Here is a 24,327-nt window from a genome sequence, read left to right as displayed (position 1 = left end):
GCATATATAATGCAGCTGCATTGCCGTAAGCCTACCATTAAAGTAGTTTAAAAGTGGAAAAGGGCCCTTTTACAGTTGCACTAATGCAAAAACGACGATAAAGCAATGAAGCAATTTATAAAGTAACATTAGTGCAGCAGTGCAATTTATAAAGTGATATTAGTGCATTGATACATTTGTAATATACAGTTAATGCTTTATTGCTTGACAACTCTTGAAATATGTCGAATAAAATCAATGTTACATCAATGTTGTTGATATGCAGTAGAATACGTGCAATGTTATAATGCTTGTGGTTACTTGGGTAGTCTCGATTAGGTGTGCTGTTGCACAGGTGATTATTGTGTTAAATGGATGATCAGTCAAACATACGACTGAAATATTAAAATGCTTCTTCACTATTCTAGGTCGCTGGTAGATTTAGCCCTCACAACGTATGGTGCGTATCGCTTGCGTTCGTGGGACACACAAAAGCTTCCTTGTAATTCAAATTACAGCCAATGGAGTACGTCGAACTGCGACTTAAAAGATTTCTTATCATGTGAGTTTTTCATTCGTAGTTGTTCCGGGGATAGAGGTCATTTTACCTCTCTTCCCGCGCCAACACTTAAGTTAAAAACGAAACAATCAATTTGACACTTTGCGTACCGTTGGATCGCGCCAATAAAAGTCAAGGCTACTGTGGTTGATTCATCACCATCACAGCCACAGTATGGGACACACAGCGCTTCTAGCGTTCTAAATCTAATATTTATATTGCTTAGACTGACTACACATATCAATGATTGCTATTCCGTGATTGACCGAAGTCAGTGAAAATGCACAAGGAATCAACTAGAAGTTCGGCTGGGATTGGCCAAAATCTTCTTCAGTGTGCATAATTCAGTGCCTCTATTTATACAGGGTCAATAACGGCGCCGGCCACGTCCTTGCAGTCAGGTGGGATTGGAGGAAGGAATGTTAGTGTGTAACCTTTGCTATTTGGAGACCGTGTTTGCCTCTGCATCTCCACAAAGGTTACTGGGAGGGATGTTTGTTAGTGGGGAGGATCGTTGGGTCACAGGATTCACTTTGATAAGCGATTAGACAATGATATATATTTATTTGTGAGATATAAACATGCTTATTTGTAAATATAATATTTTCATTTGATATGAACAATTTCTATGTAAAGGAAAATTATGCCGACACTTGAGGTGACGAACCATTCAAAGTTTGTTGAACAAATATCTAAATGTAACATTCCTAACACTCTTATTCTTATGCCGACACTTACAGTGGCGAACCATCCAAAGTTTGTTGAATAAAGTGAACCTTTCGCAAGTCTACACTTGTAGTGTCGAACCATTCAATGTTTTTTTAATTACAAAAATAAAGGTAAAAAGAAAGGGGTGTTTGAAAAAATATTAAACATAAATAATTCAAGAATCAGAGTTTATGTCGACACTCACAGTGACGAACCATTCATAGTTTGTTGAAAAATCATATTTACGTCCCACCGTGTAACGATTAAATGTGCAGTCATACATATTTTATAGATTAGAAATAGTAGCATGAAACGAGCTCACCAATCAATCCGTCATCCTTGACTGAACAGCAACAATCCACTTTCAGCTTCACTCATTTGCTCGGCTATATAAAAGCACGCAGAGAAAATAGGCGCGCGACCCGAGAGGGAAAACAACTGACGACTTCTCGGGCTTTCTTGACGCACTGCCCAGGAGCAAGCGTCAAGGTCGAAGGATTAAACACTACTAACGGACCGCGCACTTTTTCACTTCAAACTACCGACGCGCGACATGTACGATCCTGCCCTCATCGCCCGCCCCCGCAGAAGCAAGCGTGAAGGTCGAAGGATCAAACACTACTCCTTCGCCCAGAGGTTTAAAATCTCTATACAAACTAACTTTGGACCAATATATGATGGTGTTTTTTAATAGTCGCGGTTAACGAAAATCTCCTTAAATATCACGACTTTCTTTATATTTGTGAACTTATTCTTCTTGGCAAATTTGTATCAGGACCGGGTTGTTATTCCATAAAAACTACAAAAAAATATTTTGAAATTAATACACGCTAATCATTTAGGGATGGTGAAAATGAAGCAGGTGGCGAGACGAGCAGTATACTGGTTTGGTATCAATACAGATATTGAGAAGCTGGTTTCAAATTGTGATGTGTGTAATAGCATGGCTATAGTGAAGAAACCAAAGATTGAGTCACGATGGATTCCGACAGTGAGGCCCTTTAGTCGAATCCATATAGATTTTTTTCATTTTTCCCACCATACCTTTTTGTGGATTGTTGATAGTTATTCGAAATAGATCGAGGTAGACTGGATGAAGAAGGGTATGGATTGTGGACAAGTTCTAAAACAATTGGTTGCATTTTTTGCACCATTTGGTTCACCTGATGTGATTGTGTCAGATGGAGGGCCACCCTACAACTCGTATGCGTTTGTGAACTTTCTGGAAAAACAAGAAATTAAAGTTTTCAAGAGCCCACCGTATAACCCACCTAGTAATAGACAAGCAGAACGGCTTGTAAGAACTGTGAAAGAAGTTTTGAAGAAATTTTTAATAGACTCAGATCTTTCTCATTTATCGTTGGAGAACCAAATCATTTTTTTTTTAAATTAATTATAGAAATACCTGCGTGACTAAAGACGATAGCTTTCCAGCTAAAAAAATATTTACATACAAACCAAAAACTCTTGTTGATTTGCTAAATCCTAAGAAGCATTTTTTGAAACAGTTAGTACCACAAAGCGATGATAATGATGATAGTGTTCACCCGTTAGGTGAGGGATGTGTTTCCAAGGGATCGGTTGATCCACTTGATGCTTTGTCTGAGGGAGCCGAACTGTGATACAAAAATAACAATCCTAACAATAATCTTCGTTGGATAAAATCACATTTTATAAAAAAAAAAAAATCAAAAAACGTTTTCCAGATACAAATTGGAAGCGCGGTCCTTCACGCTCATCGCAACCAAACATTTTCGTACAACGCGAGAGTCAAATTCAACAAGAGGGCCGAAGAGGAACTCAGCAAGATGGGAGACATGAAGAAGAGAGCATGGTGTCTATTCGTAATGAAGAGGGGATGGTACCCCAAGCAAATGAAGTGCGTTCAGAAGAAGGTTCGTCAAATCAAGCAAGTACAAGGTGTTCAAGTGCCCATTCGAATCATCCCAGGAAGAGGAAACGTCAAGAGTCGGCGTCAATGCCGAATGGTACTCCAAGGAGATCGAAAAGGAAAAGATTTTTGAAAATGGACAGTGATTTTGTGTATACATAGAATTAAGATCAAAAGAGAAGTTTTAAAGTGAATTTTGTTAGAGATCTATTTTGCTACCAAGCTTTAGAATTAAATTTGATTATAATTAGTAGTAGCCATTCGAGTTGTTTAGCTCGAGTAGATCGAACTAATTTTAGAGTGTCTGATCTGTGAACGCATTCCGATGTAAAAGGAAGAACTGGCATCATTGTAAACTACAATATCGAAAGTTGATGAAATGAATAAATGAGAGACCAAAGTCTCATTCGTTAAGTGGATACCAAGCTACTCAGATCACTTTTCCCTAACAAGAGAAAATACCTCTAAGTTTGACCTCAGGCTCGGGATTTAACAATAAGATGTGTCCATTTAATACTACATATTTAGCCATTTAAAAAGCAAAATAATGATAATTAGGTCAAGTGTATGGATTTCGGTGCTGTACGGATTTCGGTCCCTCACGGTATTGTATTTCTTTATGATTTGCAATCGGATGTGGACGGGCTAGCCTCGGTAGGATTTCGGCACACTAAGCTGAGAAGCAGGCTCTGTCCCAGTGAGAACGTAATGCCAACAAGAGGGAGAAGAAAACCGCCAAAGAACTTGCGCATTTTTAAGTAGAACTGATGGGATGAAATATGGACCGTAACACTTCTAAAACATCAGTTAGTCCAAAGCGCTGATCACCATGTTGGAAGTAACAGATACGTGGAGACCTGAATTCAGCTGTGGTAAACTGCGAATAGTTATTCTGATCAGTGCAGGGAATGGTAATAGTACTAGGCTTGAATTTCGAGAAAATCACGTAGCTCTTCCCAGTTCAGTAGTTTTAAAACGTGAAACTCATCAAGTAGCCTATGTTGGGTGCATGAATTTTCTAAGGTTATGAACCGTTTCACCGATTCGTTTATCTTTTATTTTAAATTTGACAATTCGATAGTTATTTCCCCTCCGATTGAAAATAACCCTGCTCCGGAGCATGGTTAGACTTGACAGTCCAGAAGTTATTTTCTACTCGCGGTAATTTTAAAATAACTAACCTTCTGTCAACTTTGTTCTGAACTACTACTCGACTGCCAAAAATCAAATGGGTCGACCGCGAAGTTGAATTTAACCATTTGAGGGTTAAAAGTTAAACGAATTGGTGAAACGGTTCACAGCCTAAATCGTTAGTGTCATTGAAATGCGGGAAATAGAACATTTTTCTACAGTAATTTTGGGTTGCTGTTAGCAACGGGTGTTTTTGCAATTTTCAAGGCTTTTTGCTTACAGCAACGATGGGCGTGAGTTTCACTGGCTTCATCGACTGTGATTTGCTTTGCTTTGCTTGGCTACTGTAGAGTGAATTTCAAGATTTTTCCCAACCCTGATTCTGATGTCTCCTCCTGGACTGAGCTTCAAACAACTCTGAAGTTTCTGTTACTGAGTTGGCTTCCAAATCAACTCCGCTTGTCAATAAAATGGTAGACTTGTTTGGTTACGTTCGTTACGTTAGTCGATGACACGACACAAAAGTTTTTGGAGGCAGATTGGAAACGATCTTGAATCTGTACTAGATGCGCACGGTAAATACGGTCGTTCAGACTGGTATAGTGCGTTTGATTCGGCATAAGCAGCTCTGGTATGCCTATGTGGTGCTTGCTGTGCTTTCTGAGTGCTGCCTCTTTCAAACATTTTAGATGCTTCAGGCGGGAAATAGACCAAGTGAATCTCAACGGTTCACGAGGAGTTTTCAGTTGCACAATCTGTTTAAAAATTAGAGTAGAATACTAGTTTACTATAAAGCAGCTTGATTTTCATCGTCTTCATTGAAAATCTAGGCCCAATTCCCAATCTACATTTTTAAGAAAAACATTCGGCAAAAATTGGCCTTAGGAAAATTTTAGAAACACTGAATTGTAGGCATTGATCATTCATTGCAATCAACAGTTTGAGACGAATCCCGCTGTTCAACATCACATTAGAATATGTCATGCGGAGAGTCAAGTAAGTTCATCACTCGAGGCATAACTTACATTAGAATCAGTCACTTTGTTTCCTTAGCGGATGTCATGGATGTTGTCGGCAGAACATTTGAAATCGTGGCAAATCCGTTCACCCGCCTGAAACGTGAAGCTACAAACTGGGATTCGAGGTGACTGGTTGGTCGAACCGAGTGCAACAGGGCTCACCAAGGTGTATCGATAAACGGGAATACTTTTAGGATAGTGGATAAGTTTCGTCCTTGAAAACGGCTGATAACAACGCGAGTCGTGAAATACGAAGGGGGATTATCTGTGGAAGTAATGTCTACTATGGGCTCCAGAAGAAACTACGGTCGAAGACGATTTGCTGTCGCAACATATGTATTGACAATTCGAGTGACAATTAAAAGTTCGGCAGTCAAAACTTCGGCGAAGTTTGGCGTCGGCATTCTAATTTAGTGCTTCGCCGACGCATAAGGATTGCCTTTATCGGCGTAGCACTTCGTTAGAATGCCGACGCCGAACTTCGGCGAACTTTTGTTGGTGATATTTTATTTCTCTTATGAACTTCGGTCTAAAATTAATCGTAATGCACAATACCATTTACAAAACGCTCATCATACCTTTGGTTCTCTGGGACATGAAGCATAAGCCATACTGGAAGAAGACCTGCAAGCACTCAGTTTGTTTGAACGACGGATACTAAGGACCATCTTTGACAATGTGCAGAAGAACGATGGGTGGCGTTTTCTTTCAAAATGCAAACACGTTAATGAGCTGTATGTAAAATGAAAAATGTATTCCTTAAAAATATAATTTACTCGTTTCTCTTACAAGATATCACTTTATTGTTCGTAGCAGCTTATGGGACTTCTGGGTTGTGTGGATGATTAAAATTAGATGATGAATTTACTAGTTTTCTCTATCTAGTAAAAAGTATATGGTGTAAAAGTTGTGTCTATCGCTGGTATCTATAAATGGTCGATAAAATATTAGGAAGGTCGATAAAATATTAGGAAGACAACTTTGCGCAATTAAAACGATTACATGAATGGTGAAGTTCCCGGCTTGAAACGTTCTGCACCCTATTTCAATTAGCTACGGTGAGGCAGTATCGTACATAATTGCTATTCTAATTTTTTACCACTTGGGACGGATAGAGCAATCATTCTACTAAGAAAAACCAAAAAGCACTGAATTATGTTAATGGGACACAAAAAGTTAAAACCAATAAATAGATTGAGTAGAATAAATAGCTCCTACTGCTTTGCTCTTGGAATTGCGCTATCAACATTCCGGGTCGTTCGAAAACAAAAAGACATGAAAGTATTTGATGATAGGATTTGGCGCGGACGGCAGACAATGTTCGCTGGTCCTACGTGATTGATGATCATATTTATCGGGAGGAATAAGTTTTGCAGTTTCCTTTCCGCACGTGTTCACAACCGTCAAGTTCACTGCTGCTGCTACCATTAGCCACTGCCAGTTACAGCGGCATGAGTAAGTAGTTTCGTTCTAATTTAAGTTTCAGTTGCTTGCGCTCCTTTCCAATAATGCTAGTTAACGTCCTAAGATTGGCCTCTGGCGAAAAGTAATCATTTCGTGTATTGTCGGGGAATACGCAGATGGGTCCCCGATTTGAGGAAGCAGTCCTTCTTCTGTGCGTTCTTTAGGAAGCGTACGTTTCCTTGAAGCGCCGTTGCACATGTTGATAGGCGTTGTAGATTCTGTGGGGAAATAGAGTTTTGAAATGAACATGGTGTCGCCATTGCAAGAGGGGAAACCTTACTTTGTCTTAGCCGTCTTGAAAGACTTTTTCCGGTTCTTTGGTTTCTTGTCCATCGAGTCGAGCGAGTTGGAGGAACTGGAAGTTGGCATCTCGAACGGTTCGATGTCGGTACAGTTGTCTGAAAAAATAATTGGAAAATGAATGTAGTGTTGAATTTTGATGGAAAAGAGCTGAAAGGTTGGATAATACGATTGCTAGTAATACAATATCTAAATAAACATCAAACAAGCATCGGCCAACGGAACCCTACAGCAACACTGAGAAATATGGCTTCCCAGGTAACTATGAGCCGTATACCGGACCCAATCCACCATATACGGCTTATATAGTGCTTAAGGCTTATTGACATTATATCAGCCGTAAATTTAGGCGTAAATATTCTAGCCCAATATACGGCTTATTGGTTACCTGGGTCAGCGCGCCTTCCTTAACCGAGTGGTTAGAGTCCGCGGCTACAAAGCAAAGCCATGCTGAAGTGTCTGGGTTCGATTCCCGGTCGGTCCAGGATCTTTTCATAATGGAAATTTCCTTGAGAAGATGGTTATCTGGGTTGCTAGCGAAAGTGCAAGACGGAAGCTTTCAACAAGGAGCTGTTCGTTGAGAAACTTCGGCCGAACAGCGGTGATGAGCGGTCAACGCACCGTCAGCGAATAATGAGAATGGTGACATTGCTGCGGAAATTGGGTCGTTAAACAAATGGCGCAGAGAGTAGGAATACAGACAGAAAGAGAGAAGCGCAAGGCAAATTGGAGCTAGAACAGTAATCAGATAGGAGGTCAAGCTTATTAAGTTAAAATGATACAAGCTTTTACAAGTGACAAACCACTTAAAAGCAACAGCGCCAGCTGGAATGCCATCGTCTCAGCGTTATACAGAAAGCAGGACACAGGCTGTCTGCACTAGATCCTGAAGTGCTATTTCTAGTCTTGATATACGAAACGAACGAAGGGCAGAAGTCAGCGCAAGTAACAGTGGGAGTCACACGCCTGGTGCATTTGAGAATTTTTATGATAGATGCTCCTGTGCTTGTTGGTTCTCTGGATTCCACTGCGCTGTTCTTCGGGCGGATTGGTTGGATGCCGAGGTCGGTCTTGCGATTCCGGTTGAGGGGTGACTTCCGTTACGCAAGCACCCTGTAGACCCAAAGCCGGTGATTCATCGCGATTGATACTACTCGGCGTAGTTCCCGACGGTGAAACTAACCTACTTCGATGGAGTGTTCGGCGACAGAGGAATACTTCCCGAAACCGGTAACGTTACGCGTTGTTGGCTGGTAGAGTGCCGAAAACGGTCCAGTGATTCCGGTTGGAGGATGGCTTCCGTTCACTGGTACGCTATGTACCACTCAAAATAGTTCTCGGTAGTGGATCTATCCTACTCCGACGAATATTTCCCCGGTGGCGGAAGATCCCCCGAATTAATGCTATCCGGGAAGATGCTGAGGTTGGTCCTGCGATTCCGATTGAGAAAAACTGTCGGTTTACAGGCGTCCCAACGACATTTTGCCAGTGATGCTTCGTGATCTACTCAACTAGTCCCCAAAGGTGGACTTAGTCCAGGCTGAAACCGAGGTCGGTCCTGCGATTCCAGCGAAAGAAACTTCCGGCTCACAGGTGTCCTAACGATCATTCACCGGTGCTAATTCTCAACAAGTCCCCGACGGCGAACCTAGTCTACCCCGACTCGATGCAGGTCATTTTGGTGTAGAGGGCAGTCCGAATCGCTGGACTGTGGAGGACTACCGGTTCGCAGAAGCCCCGACTATCCATCACCGATAGGATCTAGCCTACTCCGATCGCAGCTCGACGCCCTCTAGTCTTCTCACCATTTTTGTTGCAGCGACGACATGATTTACGTTATCGCTCTGTTCACCGCGTTCCACGTACTTACGTGTTGACACATTTTCTGCACGATGTTGCAGGGGTTTAGATCTCCGTCGCTGCTTCCGCACATTTCGTTCCACACTTCCGCGAATCTTGTGCAGTCAAAAACTACATGTTGCGGTATTTCCTCCACGTTTGGGCAATCTGGGCAGTGTGGCGGCTCTGCGTGCGTATCAATAGCGATACTTTCTGAAACATCCATGACTGGCTATAATGCATACTGCATCTGATGATATCGTTCTATACACACTCGCACTGTCTTCAACCGGTATGCTCTGCTCAGCTTTCCGCGGTTCCACTTTGTTTCCAGTGCCTTGCTCCAAGAAGGAATTCCATACATCAGTATCGACAGACGCCTCGTATTTTTGCTTGGACTGCCTAAAGTTGGCATGATTCTCCTTAAATATGGACTGCAAAATGGAATATTGCATTCATTGCCTTCTCGGACTTTTCGCATGCGTAATCAACGTGGCTTTTAGTATTCAGTCGATCATTACTCCTGGGTGCTTCAATACGCGCTTCGGTGTAATCACATACCTTTCGACATTGACCTCGCCTAGCTATTGCTGTGGCAGCACCTTTTGTGTTCATGTTCAATTTAGGCTGTCAGCAACACGAGGCGTGTACTAGACAGTGTTCGGTTATGATGCTGCGTTATGGAATTCCTACTTGGAACACGACATTGGAAAGTTGAACAGTACGTTCTGATTCTGATTTGCTTTTGCTATTGCTTCTGCAAATCTTGAGCGTCTGTTCCCCACGTCAGGGGCGACTGTTCAAAGGACTCTAAGCTAAACTGCGCATTATGGTCCTCCGAACATTTAGGGGGAATGGTCCTCCGAAAATCTAGGGGGTTGGTGTCAGGCCCTGCAAGCCAGCCGTAAACAAATCAAGCAACGGATAATCAACCAGAGAATACGAACCGGGACAATCGGCGAAGACCACAGCGACGTAGAAGGACTAGTGATTGGAAGCTCGATACGTGGAACTGTAAATCTCTTAACTTCATCGTGAGCACATGCATTCTCGCCGACGTGCTGAAGGACCGCCGATTCGGCATCTTAGCGTTGTAGGAAGTGTGTTGGATTGGATCAATGGTGCGAACGTTTAGAGGTAACCATACCAACTACCAGAGCTGCGGCAACATACACGAGCTGGGGACAGCTTTTAAAGTGATGAGCGATATGCAGGGGCGCGTGATCGGGTGGTGGCCAATCAATGAGATAATGTGCAAGTTGAGGCTTAAAGGCCGGTTCTTCAACTTCAGCATAATAAACGTGCAGGCACAGCCCTCACTCCGTAAGCACTGATGATGATAAAGACGCTTTTAACGCGCAGCTCGAACGCGAGTACGACAGCTGCCCAAGCTACGACGTCAAAATCATCATAGGAGATCTAAACGCTCAGGTTGGTCAGGAGGAGAAATTCAGACCGACTATTGGAAAGTTCAGCGTCCACCGGCTGACGAACGAAAATGGCTTCTTCCTCTTCTTGACATTTACGTTCTCACTGGGACAAAGCCTGCTTCTCAGCGTAGTGTTCTTATGAGCACGTCCACAGTTATTAACTGAGAGCTTTCTTTGCCTAAGTTGCCATTTTCGCATCCGTTTATCGTGTGGCAGGTACGATGATACTCTATGCCCAGGGAAGTCAAGAAAATTTCCATTACGAAAAGATCCTGGACCGACCGGGATTCGAACTCAGACACCTTCAACATGGCTTTGCTTTGTAGCCGCGGACTCCAACCACCCGGTTAAGGAAGACCCCTGAAACGGCTTACGACTAATTGATTTTACCGCCTCCAAGAATATGACCATTCGTAGCACCTACCGATACCGATACCGATGCACCTGGAGATCACCACAGCAGACAGAATCACAAATCGACAACATTCTGATTGATGGACGGCACTTCTCCGACATTCGTGACGCTAACACCGACTCTAACCACTATCTGGTGTTGGTCAAACTGAGCCCAAAACTATCCGTCGTTAACAACGTACGGTACCGACGGCCGCCCCGGTACGACCTAGAGTGGCTTAAGCAAACGGATGTCGCAGCGGCATACGCGCAGCACCTCGAGGCTGCATTACCGGAAGAGGATGAGCTGGATGAAGCCCCTCTTGAGGACTGCTGGAGAACAGTGAAAGCAGCCATCAACGATGCAGCTGAGAGCAACGTCGAGTACGTGGGACGGAGTCGACGGAACGATTGGTTCGACGAGGAATGTAGGCAGATTCTGGAGGAAAAGAATGCAGCGCGGGCAGTCATGCTTTAGCAACGGACCCGACAGAACGCGGAACGTTATAGACGGAAACGGCAACGACAGACCCGCTTTTTTCGGGAGAAAAAACGCCGCCTAGAGGAGACGGAGTACGAGGAGATGGAACAGCTGTGCTGATCTCAAGAAACGCGTAAGTTCCATCAGAAACTCAACGCATCCCGCAACGGCTTCGTGCCGCGAGCCGAGATGTGCAGGGAGCATTTTGACAGATGAGCGTGAGGTGATCGAAAGGTGGAAGCAGCAAAGAACACCTGGATGGCGGTGAGATCACAGGCAATGAGGAACGGGACAACGGAGCAAATTCCTTCGTCAGTACTGCGGCCGATGGAAACCAACCAGCCCCCACTTTGAGGGAGGTTAAGGATGCCATTTATTCCAGATCATCTTCCGTCGTCTGTGACCTGTAGTAAACGAGCTCGTGGGAAGTTATCAAGCCGGCTTTGTTGACAGCCGATCGACAACGGACCAGACCAGGCAGCAAAAGTTGGACTGGTGGTGATTGCTACCAAGACAAAGTACATGGTAGCTGGTGGAGTCGACCGCGACAGACGGAGATACGTTCGAGGTGGTCGGTGAGTTCGTGGATCCTTGTTGACGGCTGAAAATAACGTTAGCCGTGATATACGGAGGCACATCATCAGTGGAAGTCGGATGACATCCAGAAGAAGCTGCGGTTAATTCACGCCCGCGCCAAATGTACCAAAACGCTCATAAGGCCGATAGTCCTCTACGGGCATGAAACGTGGACGATGCTCGAGGAGGCCAGCAAGCACTTGGAGTCTTCGAACGTCGGGTGCTTAGGACGACCTTTGGCGGTGTGCAGGACAACGGTGTGTGGCGGCGAAGGATGAACCACGAGCTCGCCCAACTCTACGGCAAAACCAGTATTCAGAAGGTGGCCAAAGCTGGAAGGATACGATGGGCAGGACATGTTGCAAGAATGCTGGACAGCAACCCTGCAAAGATGATGTTCGCTTTGGATCCGGTTGGTACAAGAAGGCGTGGAGCGAGCTAGGTGGGCGGATCAAGTGCGAATCAATTTTGCGAGCGTGGGGCAGAACCAATGAGAATATATACCGAGGTGAGGAAAAGACATGTAGTGTGCGTGACATCCGTGTACGGTGCAAAATGTTTCACAACTACAAGCGAGCGAGGTTCCATAAAAAGCCGGGTAAATTAGTGACGTAGTTATTTTTGTTTACGTTTTTTCTCTTTACTAATACATAGCCGTTGCTTCTTCTTCCACACCTTAGTATATATTCTCATTGGGGCAGAGCCGAGGATGAAGAGATGCAGCCATGAGCCGAGCCGAGTATTACGGCGTGAAATTGTTGATTCAGTGTTATCATTCTAGATGTTAACTAAATAAATGAAATACAGGTACAAGTTCCATACTTCAAATCAAAATAATACCATAAGGCTTGTGACCTAAAACTTACCTGGATGCACGAAGAATGCTATCGAATGTCTACCACGGCTTTTAAGCGACTCTTCTTCCGGTATCACGACACGGTGAGACTGTAACGAAACACAGATCACTATTCAGTAACATGTTCGCAATAACAATCCGAATGCTAAAGCCTACCAGAGCAGGAATCCTCTCGTTGGTCCACGTGGACAGCAGCTCGCCCGCGTTAATCAGAATGGCCCCGGGCAGGAAACCAACTCGCTTCCACTTATCGGTTCCTGGCAGCTTCACCTCGAGGCCACCCTCGGAGTCCTGCACCAACAGTGTGAACGTACCGTAGTCGCAGTGTGCCCCACAGCGCGTATACTGCGCTTCCCGGGCCTCTTCCTCCTCGGCGAGCTTTCTCCTGTAGTCTTCCGGTAGCGAGAGATCAATTTCATCCCTGGTGCAGCGCTGTTGGCTATACTTGCAGGTACCCCGTTGCAGTTCGTTCTTGCCGTCATCCTCGATCAGCGGCGGATAGTACAGCAATCGGAATGTCGACTGGTTTTCGCTTTCCCCGTCCAGAATGTGAGTATGTTTGTCGAGGAAATATTTGTATGGCATTTCGAGCCCCACGGCCAAGGCCTGCAGCAGAAGCGACGATAACCGCTGGAAATCGGTCGCCAGGTCGGAAATGTGCTCCCGAAAACCGGGCAGGGGCTCTTCCGGAAGTTTTGCGTCCGGTTTCAGAGTGCAGATGTTGAAGGTGTGTCGGATGTCCTTCGTTTTGCCGTCGAAGCGCTCCTGGCCGGGTTTCACGTACCCGTGGTTTCCGTCCTGCCTGAGGTACATCTCCTTCGTGGAGTCTGGCAGTTTGCAAAAATCATCCAAGTGATTGTAGGCGTACTTGATCTGGAAATTGAAGAAGATGATAAGATCTAATCAGTTTTTAGCTAAATCTGTTACATTCATAACCAATATCAGTAACGAAAGATCATTGTAACAAACAAACATGTTTGCTGAATAAGAGTTGAACAAATCACTTTTAAGTTAATTTTAGTTTAATACACTATTGTTTAGCTACTAACGTTACTTTAGTATGAACATATTAAAATACAGTGCTTTGGTATTTGACCGTAGTTTTCAATATAAAGTCGAAAGAACAACATGTGCATGAACAGATTTTGCACAAAAGCAAATATCCATATATGTAGCAACGTGACATAAAAAAAGTCACTTAAAATTCCTTGTTTTCCAGATTCCATCGTTTTAAAACGCTTTCAGGGTAGACTGACGGTTGACCGGAAACCTGGATCTAGTGGAAAGCATAATTATGACATATTGCAGCGGAATGCAGTATTGAGGATGATTAAATAAAATCCAAAACTTTTATCCGAAATGTGGCTGAAAAATCAAAATGTTTTTTCTTGCGTCTAAAAAGCGAAGAAAGCAACAGGGTGAAAGTCGTTCTGGATAATCAAAGCATCCAACAAAGACGGAAACAGAAAATAAGTGCAAACACGCGAGCACATAAGCTGTATGGCAATGGATCAGAAATATTTTGTAAAAAGAGAGAAATAGCTTCCTAAACAATAACTAAGGGCATTGTGTAAAACCTTATGCATGGAATCAAACGAAAAGTGAGGGCATTTGAATATTCCAAAGGTAGAAGGTGAATTTTTACTAAAAATGTTTCGTAAATTCAATCTTTTTTGTCATGAATCAAATTGGATTTTGAAATGGATCCACAATTTGTATTACAGTGAGATTTGCTGTGCACATACCTTATTTGTTCAAATAGAGGTTGCTAAATTCGCACTTGTTTGAATGTTTTATTTTCATGATAAACTGCTTCGAAACGAACAGTTTTTCATGGTTCATTTATTTGAAGATTGCCACCGGCATTAATCTTTATAGAACAGTTCGAATTCAAGTTCATGTCATTCGGGATAAAGGCATTGGGACTCATGGGGTAACATTTCTGTAGAAATGCTTGGTTGAATTTCAAACTCTCAACTTAGTATTAGTGCACTTCTACAGTTATCATTTAGGAGCAGGCATTACATAATTCATTCTCATTTGATTTTGACGCACGATCAAAGCAAGCGAAGAAAAACATCCTATCTGTTGCGGTCCGTGATCGGCAATGTATCGCAAGTTGTAACAAAACTGATAAAGCAGAGCAGCGAACGAGAGCCCCAAAGAGAGAGAGCGAGAATAAAATCCATTGTTCTCGTTTGTTTACCGTTGAATGTTTTACTTTACTGGCACGATAAACAATCCCCGAACTTCTGATAGCTATGGTGTCCCCCAGGTTTGGAGCTTGTTTAGAGTGGTTATATCATGCACTGCTATCCACCCGATCTGATCAAACTTGTAGCCGTAGGTATACAATAAACAGTCTCTCATAATGTACTGCATATTATGATAGTTACAGAGAGCGATATGTGAGAGATTCTCTCAATTTTCTCAAGATTCAATCCCTGATTATGATACAAGCGATGTTTGTGATATCAGGCCAATATCATGTTTCTGGAACCAGGCTTGATAGAAACTCCTCTGCGATGCAAATATGAGGGGATTTTGCCATTTTTCTGAGGAATTAAAACTGAACTCAAAATTTTCAACACAGATCCTCAAGCGATTCGAGTGAGAGTGCAAAAAATACGAAGGTTTTTTTCTGGTACTCTCTCTTTCCTATTGCGATGCTCACCTTTACTCACGTTTCAAAAGAACTCTTGAGGGTCCCGGCCGGATAAGACAGTCCTCGGGGAGTTATGATGGCACTCTGTTTTGATGGTTTGTGCTTTGTGCTTCCTCGCTCATTTTTCGTTGCCTCTCTGCTTAGCATATTTTCGCTCCCTCACAAAGAGGCAAAAGCAGCACGCTACTCTAGATAGTATGTCACCGAACTCTGATGATGGTAAGGAGTATTATCAATCCTGTCTGGAACGTGATATTTTCATACATTTTTGACAGTTCAAATATCACCTTTTGCAGGTGATAAATATTTCTAATATCATGATACAAACTGCTCGACTGTAAATTTTGCAGAAACCCTGAGGGTTTTTGACACAAATGCCATTCTGAATATTTGTTTTCATTCCGGAACAGATGGACGAGAAAATGGAAAAAAAAAACTGAAAAAACGATCGCTGGAAGTTCTGATGAAGTTGGCGGATAAAAAATTATCTTGCCCAAGTGAGCTGAAGATGAAAGGATAAAAAAAAACAATATTCAACTGGCCTGAATGTTTGGATTAATCCAGAAAACTCAAGTTTGTCTTCGGTAGGTATATTAGCGAGATTTTTTCCCACAAATCTGTAATACCTATAGACGATCCAGAAGGAACAATTCAGAAAATTCCTTCAAGAAATCCTCCGATAATTACTCAGTAAATTCCTCGAGGAAATTATTTTTGGTAATTAATCTGGAATTACTCCTAGATTTCTAAAAGAGATTCCTCTGGATATCAGCCGGGAAATTTCCAAAAAAAGTCCTCTGAAAATTCATCGAAAAATCCTCAGGTGGCTCCTGGAATTTTCCGATGAATTTTTCCAGGAATTACCAAGGTTCATCTACTGATTATTTCAGAGATTCCTCAAAGATTTCCAGGAATTCCTCCAGAACTTTTATGGGAATTCCTCCAGGTACCCTTTTGGTGATTCCTACCAAATTTCTTCTGAGATCTCCTACAGGAATTATACCGGGCATTTCTTTTGGCAATTCCTCGGTAAGTTCCCAAGAAAATGCTTCGAAAATAACTTCAGGAATTCATCCAGTAATTTTTTCCACAAAATCCTTCAAGCATTCGCACAGGAATTCACCGTGGAAGCCTCTTCAAAAGTTCCTCGGAATATTCGTCCAGCAATTTCTCATGGCATCGAGCTAAAATTTTCTCCTGAGTGGTCTTTCATGGAATTTTCCAATAAACTACTTCAAAAATTCTTTAGGAAATTTTGCCAACATGGAAATTCCTTCAGAAGTAAGTACAGAAATTTTTCAGGAAATTTCCCCAGGAATGAGAATGGAACTGGAAGAACTTCATCAGAATATCCTTAGAAACTTTGAATCTTCAGTGGAATTTCACGCAATTTCCTTCGGATTTTTGGATTCGTATTCCTTTCCTTTGGAATTTCCTTCGAAATATTCTTTGGAATTCCCTTAAGAATTTCCTCCGCAATTTCCTTTGAAAAATACTTAAAAATTCCTTTCGGAATTTCCTTTGGAATTCCTTTTGAATTTTTTTCAGAATTTCCTTTAGAATTCCCATTGTAATTTTCTTTTGGAATTTCCATTGAAATTTCCTTTGGAATTCCCATTGAAATTTCCTAAGCAATTTTCTTCGGAAATTCCATTTATTTTTTTCGGAATATTCTCTGGATTTTTTTTTTTTTTTTGAATTTCCGTTCAAATTTACTTTGAAATTTCTTTCGGAATTTCCTTCAAAATTACCTTTGAAACTAACATAGGAATATCCTTTGGAATTCCCTTCAGAATCTCTTTCGGAAGTCCGGAGTTTCTTCGGAGTTTCCTTTAGAATTTCCATTGAAATTTCTTTTTTTTTCGGAATTTTCTTAGGAGTTTCTCGTGGAAGTTCCTCCAATATTTTATTTGAAATTTTTTGCTGGAATTTCCTTTGAAATTAACATAGGAATTTCCTTTGAAAATTCTTTCGGAAATTCGTTTGAAATTTCGTTCGGAATTTACTTCGGAATTTCTTTTGGACTTTTCTTTGGAATTTCATTCGAGGGTTACTTTAAGAATTTCTTTCGCAATTTATTGGAATTTCCTTTGGGATATCTTGTGAAATTTGAAATTGATCCTTCGGAATTCCTTTCGGTATTTCCTTTGGAATTTCCTTCCAAATTTGCTTTGCCATTTACTTTGGAATCTGCTTCGGAGTTTCCAAAATTTGCATTCAAAATTTCCTTTGAAATTTCTATTAGAATTTATTTTGGAACTTCATTTGGAATTTTCTTCATAATTTCATTTGAAATCTCTTTCGGAAGTGCCTGCAGAGAGTCCATTCAGGAAGTTCCAACAAACCCAGGATTTTTTTCTGGAATTCCTTCGGAATTTGTTCGGGAAATCCATTCATTGCATTCCACTTGAAGTTCCTGCACAAATTTATCTGGATGTTCCAGGAAAATCCTTAGAATTTTCTCCAGATATTTCTTCATGGGTTCTTCCGTAAATTGTTTCAGGAATTACTCAAGAGATTCCTTTCAACTTTCCTTCAGGAATCCTTGCGCCATTTTCAATGAGTTTCTGCAGGAATAATGCTGGAAGTTCCTCCAAGAATACCTAAGTAATTCCTCCAAAAATCCACCAAAAGTTACTCCGTAAATACTCTTCCAGGATTTCCACTGGTATTTTTCCCAGGAATTCCTCCAAGGACTTTTCTTCTAGACTTGTTTAACCGTTTTTTTTAATATCTCCATAAAAAATGAAACTGGATGAAGCTCTGGAGGATTTTTCTGGAAAAACTTCCTAGAAATTTTCCGAAGAAAGTTCCTTCGAGAAACTCCAAAGGAAATTCCCGAGAAAATTCCAAATTAAATTTCGAAATAAATTCCAATAGGGGCCCAGATAGCCGTAGTGGTAAACGCGCAGCTATTCAGCAAGACCAAGCTGAGGGTCGTGGGTTCGAATCCCACCGGTCGAGGATCTTTTCGGGTTGGAAATTTTCTCGACTTCCCAGGGCATAGAGTATCTTCGTACCTGCCACACGATATACACATGCAAAAATGGTCAATTGGCATAGAAAGCTCTCAGTTAATAACTGTGGAAGTGCTCATAAGAACACTAAGCTGAGAAGCAGGCTTTGTCCCAGTTGGGACGTAACGCCAGAAAGAAGAAGAAGAAGAAGAAGAAGAAAAAATTCCACAGGGAAATCCAAAGAAAATTCCGAAAGTAATTTCAATGGAAATGCCGAAGGAAATTTCGAAAAAAATTCCGAAAGAAACCCTGCAGAATATTCCAAAGTAAAGAGAAATTTCAAAGCATATTCCGTAAAAACTCCAAAGAAAATTCTTAATTCCGAAGGAATTTTCAAGAAAATTCTGGAAGAAATTTCGATGGCAGTACTAAAGGACATTCCTATGAAAGTTCCAAAGGAAATTCCGAAAAAAAATCCAGAGTAAATTCCGATGGAAATGGCTAAGGAAAATACAAAGGGAATTCCGAAGAAATTTCCAAAAGAACTTCCAAAAAACATGTCAAAGGAAATACCGAAGAAAATTTCGAAGGGAAATCCAAATAAAAATCCACAGAAATTTCCGAATGCAGAAGGAAATCATAGAAGCTCCTAACTTCGAAGGAAATTACAAAGAAAATTCTGAAGAAAATTCCGATGGCGATTCCTAAGAAAATTACAAAAAAAATCTAAAGGAAAACCCAAAAGAAATTCACAAGGAAGTTCCGAAGGAAATTCTGAAGGTAGAAACAAAAATCCGAAGGAAATTCCAAAAAAAAATTACGATGGAAATTCCGAAAAAAATCCCATAGAAAATTTTAAAGGCATGTCCTAACAAATTTTTCGAAAAAAAAAACACAACAATGAATTTTGAATCCCGAAATCGCAAGGAAATCCCAAAAGAAAATACGAAGGAAATTCCAAAGCCCTAAGATAATCCGAAGGAAATTCAAAAAAAAAATCAGAAATAAATTCAGAAGGAAATTCCAAAGAAAATGCTGACAGAAATCTCAAAAGAAAAACCGAAGGAAATTCCAAAGGCAAAAAGAATTCCCATGGAAGTTTCAAAAAAAATTTAAAAGAAAATACCGGAAGAAATCTTAAAAGAAAAGCCGAAGAAAATTCCAAAGGAAGAAGGAAATTCTGAAATTGAAAAAAATCCAAAGGAAATTACGATGGAAATGCCGAAGGAAAATCCAAAGGAAATTCCAAAGGCATGTCCAAAGACAATTCCAAAAAAAAGGCACAGCAAATTCAGAATTCCAAAGGAAACTCCAAAGAAAATAAAAAAAAAATCTGAAGGTAATTCTGATGGAAGTTCCAAAGGAAATTCCGAAGGAAATTCCGAAGGAAATTCCAAATGAAATTCTGATAAAAATTCCACAAGGCAGCATCCATTTATTACGTAACGCAAAATTTGGAAATTTTCGACCCCCTCCCCTCCGTCCGTAACGCTTTTTGTATGAAAAATTTCAAATTTTTGTATGAGACGTAACGCTTGAGCCTGCTCCCCTCTCCCCCTAGAGCGTTACGTAATTTGTGGACGCCCCCCAAGGAATTCCAAACAAATGTCCAGAGGAAACTCCGAAAGAAATTTCACAGGGAACTCCGAAGGAAATCACAATTCCGAAGGAACATACCGAAAGAACTTCCCGAAGGAACTTCCTGAAGGAATTTCCTTTAAGAACTTTTGGAGGAATCTCATGGATACACTACCAGAAGAAACTGCCGGAGAAACTACCCAGAAGAACTTCCAGAGGAACTTCCTGATGGAGCAACCAGTACGAACTTTTCCGATAAACATCTGGAGGTGGAGGATTTTAGAAAAAAAAAACTTTCTGGATGAAACTTTCTTACAGTAATTTGCCAATTTTGTAAATACAATATATCTTCAAAATAATATATGTTACTGTAACTGTATTGTTGTACAAATTGTACTGTTGAAATACGTTATATTGTTTTGTATTGTATTTTTCATCCGGGAAGATTACGGTACCAACACAGAGTGACGGTTCCGAAACGTTAAATCAACTCTTACGTGCTGAGCTTCCTTAGCAGTCAGGTAATCCTATTCTTAAGCTGTGTGTAAATTTAATTAATTTTAACTGAAAGCAAAACATTTTGATTCCACATTTGTGCCAAATCAGCAGCAACAACAGTTTCTAAGACGTCATTCAGCAAGAAAACAACTGATGTTTTGCCGGTTGCAAAAAAATTAACGCGGATCAACCATTAATCCCATCCTTTATTAGCATGTGATTCAGTCAAAGATAACGTTCCGTCGAAAAAACACACCTGTAGCTACTATATGCGTCGAAGCCGTCATCGGCCGGCGTGATATACAAGAGGTTTGCTGCTGCCGAATGAGCACACTTTCCAGAAGATCGGTTAATAATTATCACGTGCACGGTTATTAAGCGGTCACGATTTGTGGAAAATAATTATAAATATCAATATTTTGCCAGCGTCGAACGATATTGTCTGAGCTTATGGATTACCTACCGCTTGGCCATCATATGGAAGCCGGCACAATTCAAACTGAAAGAGATTCATTTATGTTAACATCGAAATTTGGCGGAGACAAAGAATAACGAACGGTAGAATTGCAAAAGGTTGAAATAAAAAAGTTAGAAAGGGCAAGGTCGAAGAATTTGGGTCATTCCAAAATGTCTAAAGGGCGTGTAATCGACCAGCATGGATTTCGACAAAAGTTCAATCAAATGCCCAAACCCCTTGATATACAGAAAGCTCAATTTCTATGCCAATCCATCTATAGCCCGGTATACCTTTCATTTTTTTGTTTGTTATTATCAAATAAGCCTTTGACTAGAATTAGGTTGAAACGCTTTATGGTCGATTCTACTTTTGTACTTTTTGTGGCTATTTCGTATGGAATGTCTATTTTCAAAGAAGGTCGAATTATATGCTTTCGAATTTGAAGGGTAATATTATTATTAATAAAAAGTCGATCCTTCTGTTTTTCTCGACATTTCGTCTTCGAACTTTTATCCCTAAACCTTGAGTCACATCGAAAAAACTCAAACTGAATTGTCAAAAATCACGGCATACAATCGATGACAATCGAACTGAATGCCACAACTACATCCAATAACACTAAAACCAAGTAAAAGTGCTTCAGAATCTGTCTCACGAGCTTTTTGTTGGCTATAAAGAAACCTTTCGTCAATTTCCTCACCGACACTGTGTACCGATGCGCGAAAGGGAAGCCAAGCATTTCGTTGAAAAGTAGGTATAGCTACCGGTTCATGAGTATGGCACTAGCAGGAATGCATAAAACAAAACGGCAGCCAGAGTCTAGACTCAAGCTAGACGGACTATCAAAGACGATGACGATGACGATGTTGCATCACGACATCAAGATGGCATATTGACTGGGAGGTATCCGCTCACGGATCCACCGAAGAGAAAAAGCTGCCGAAAATTGTGTCTGTAAAAGCTGTTGTTTCCTTCGAGAAGACGTAGCTAATTAGGCGTTGCTTTCTAAACTGTTTTAGCATGGTTCCATATGCTTGGTATCATTTTGGAAGCGCAGGGCTATTGATGGCTCTTAAGAACAGTTGTTACATAATGGCATGTGAACTTGAAAGCGTGATACGTGTAATAGACATCAGGCAACATTACTGTTTGAAGAGCGACATAACGCAATAGTCCTGTTACGGGATCATTACATGTATTTGTCCCTTGTCTACTCTGCCCCTTAAAGTAAAACTGTTCCATATGGAAAAGTAGACATTGAGAAAATGTCGTTTAAAGCTTGAATTGTGTCTTCTTATACAAATGTTCATAATTCTTCTAAGCATGTAACCAAACGATACAAGACTTTCACTCATTATGCGGAGTAGGGTTTCGATCTACTTCGTCTCAAGTGCTATTATTCGTCGTATCAAACCTGAAATGTTCCACTACGGCGGATAAATTTTTCGTCAATCAGGACTTGTACGCATCAATGTGTGCGCGATATTCGGCGATTCCTTTGATTGTGATCGTTTTCGCTATACTACACTATGGGCGGTTTCCATACAGACTGGCAACCAAAAATATTTTTCCCATCTCATGTCGTATTTATGAGTTTAGTGATACAAATTTGTGTTTTATTTTCATAAACAAGTTTTCGAGACTAACTTTTGAATAGGGCCTATAGCGAAATAATAAGTTTTGTTACTAATGATGCATATAAGCCATTTATGCTATTAACGTTGTGAAAACCATCATAAATGTTAGAACTTACATAGAAATAATGATATGAATGGTTTAGCGATATTCATATATTCTCTGAATCCGTTTTTAGCTGTTTTTAATAGAAAATGGTTAAAAATGTTGGAAAAATTCAAAAAGCCCTAAATTGAAAAAGTGCAAATTTGTGCAGCTAAATTCTTCACGATCCTTTAGTGTACATTTCAAAGTACCCTTGGAAATAAATTTTAGCCTGGGACAACTTGAGACAAAAAAGTATAGGGTGTGTAAAGTATAATCGAATATATTTTTTTCAGTGCACTCCCCGCATTTTTTCGACCTAAAGTACGAATTTTTATTTCATTTTATTTTTCTTAGATAGCTTTTTGAATAAGCCTTCGGACAGTGTATAAAGATATGTGTAAAATATTACGATTATGCAGTATAGTGTATTCAATGTGTTTGAACTGAATTCTTCATTTTTTTTAGAATCTCTAACTTTGACATACTGTATCAATTAAAATATAAAAGATCTTGCTCTGATATTCTAGAAATAACTTAATAAACGTGTTAACTATGGAATGATGTACAAGAAAAACCTATCGGAACAAGTTATTTTTTCGATTATTGGCCACCTGATCACCCATTATCGATCAAAATTAGTGGTGCTTACATAGTTGGGCTGCATTCCGATGGGACCAATGATTTTTTAGGGGAATCCACATACAACCATTCCATGAAAAAAAAAAAGATCTAGTGGATCATCAAATTCCGTGAAAATTTGCTATTTTGTTCCTTATCCGAAATTTGGATACCGTAATCCGAGGCAACATTGATCGGAATGACTCATCTCGTTAAAAGTTTAAATAAAGATTTATTGATGAAACATTTTCGAATCATGAATGGTGGCTCTATTTCTTATATTCATGAGCTAATGAAAATTAAGGTTTTTGCTGAAATGGCGTTTAGTTCATTCGTAAATTTGTCAACTTTTTGAAACAATGATTTCTATCATTTTCACTGACACTACCGAAAATTCATGTCTCACATGAGTTCTGCAGACGATGTGATCAAGAAAAATGCGGTTGGTACTAAATATGGCATCAACGAAAACGATTCCGTTATTAAATCTTTTATAAGTTTGAAAAATTAGGCAACATATACTAATTTTTGTAATTAGTATGTAAAATTCCCTTAGGAAATTGCTTACTTTTAGGCGTATTCCGCGTATTCAAGGTGTTTTTAATTTTGAAATAACTCAAAAAGTATATGACTTGTAAGAGTTTGGTGTTCGTATTCGGCTTCAGGGACCATGGTTTTAGTAACTAACGACATTCTCAATATTACCGAACATTGTTTACTTGGGTGATCAATGTTACCCCATATCAGCTGAATCAAAAAATCACTTAAAACAATTATTCAAACATGTTTAAATATTTCGAAATAAAAAATAAAGTATATAGTTAGGAGCGGTGGATACCAATACTTCTTTAAAAAATATAAAAATTGTAACCTATGTATTGTGAAATTGAAAAAAAATAAGAAATACTCAAAAAAAAAAAAAGATCAATGTTACCCTGGATTGCGGTGTATCGTGCAAAAGTTTGGGTTCACCTGAACTTACTTAAATCTGTGAAATCTCAAACCAATCATGCACGCACCATTTTTTGCGCTCAAAAAAGCTTTAAACTATTAAAATCGAAAAGCTAAACATTACATATAATTTGCAATTGGATTAGATGGACAAATTGAAGTGAAGATTTGCGAAAAAGGTACACGTCTTCTCAGTGAGAATCGAACTCACGATTCCCCGATCTCTAGTTGGGGCGCGTTACCACTACGCCATGA

General features: G+C 40.4%; 1 protein-coding gene across 1 annotated transcript in view; it reads right to left on the bottom strand.

Annotated features, from left to right (window-relative positions):
- Nucleotides 1–6,015: 6,015 nt before the first annotated feature.
- The window catches only part of LOC5567067 (UPF0676 protein C1494.01), a 65,215-nt gene continuing 46,903 nt past the window's right edge, over nucleotides 6,016–24,327 (bottom strand). Inside the window, exons 3-6 of the mRNA XM_021857123.1 lie at nucleotides 12,783–13,499; nucleotides 12,637–12,715; nucleotides 7,032–7,149; nucleotides 6,016–6,969 (exon numbers count right to left, since the gene is read on the bottom strand). Of these exons, the coding sequence (XP_021712815.1) occupies nucleotides 6,912–6,969; nucleotides 7,032–7,149; nucleotides 12,637–12,715; nucleotides 12,783–13,499 (972 nt within the window). The 3' untranslated portion in view covers nucleotides 6,016–6,911. The remainder of the gene's footprint in view (nucleotides 6,970–7,031; nucleotides 7,150–12,636; nucleotides 12,716–12,782; nucleotides 13,500–24,327) is intronic.

This window comes from Aedes aegypti, chromosome 1, assembly GCF_002204515.2.
Source record: "Aedes aegypti strain LVP_AGWG chromosome 1, AaegL5.0 Primary Assembly, whole genome shotgun sequence".
NCBI classification, from domain to species: Eukaryota; Metazoa; Arthropoda; class Insecta; order Diptera; family Culicidae; genus Aedes; species Aedes aegypti.
Note: the sequence above shows the minus strand (reverse complement) of the source record. Positions and strands in the feature narration are given on the sequence as shown.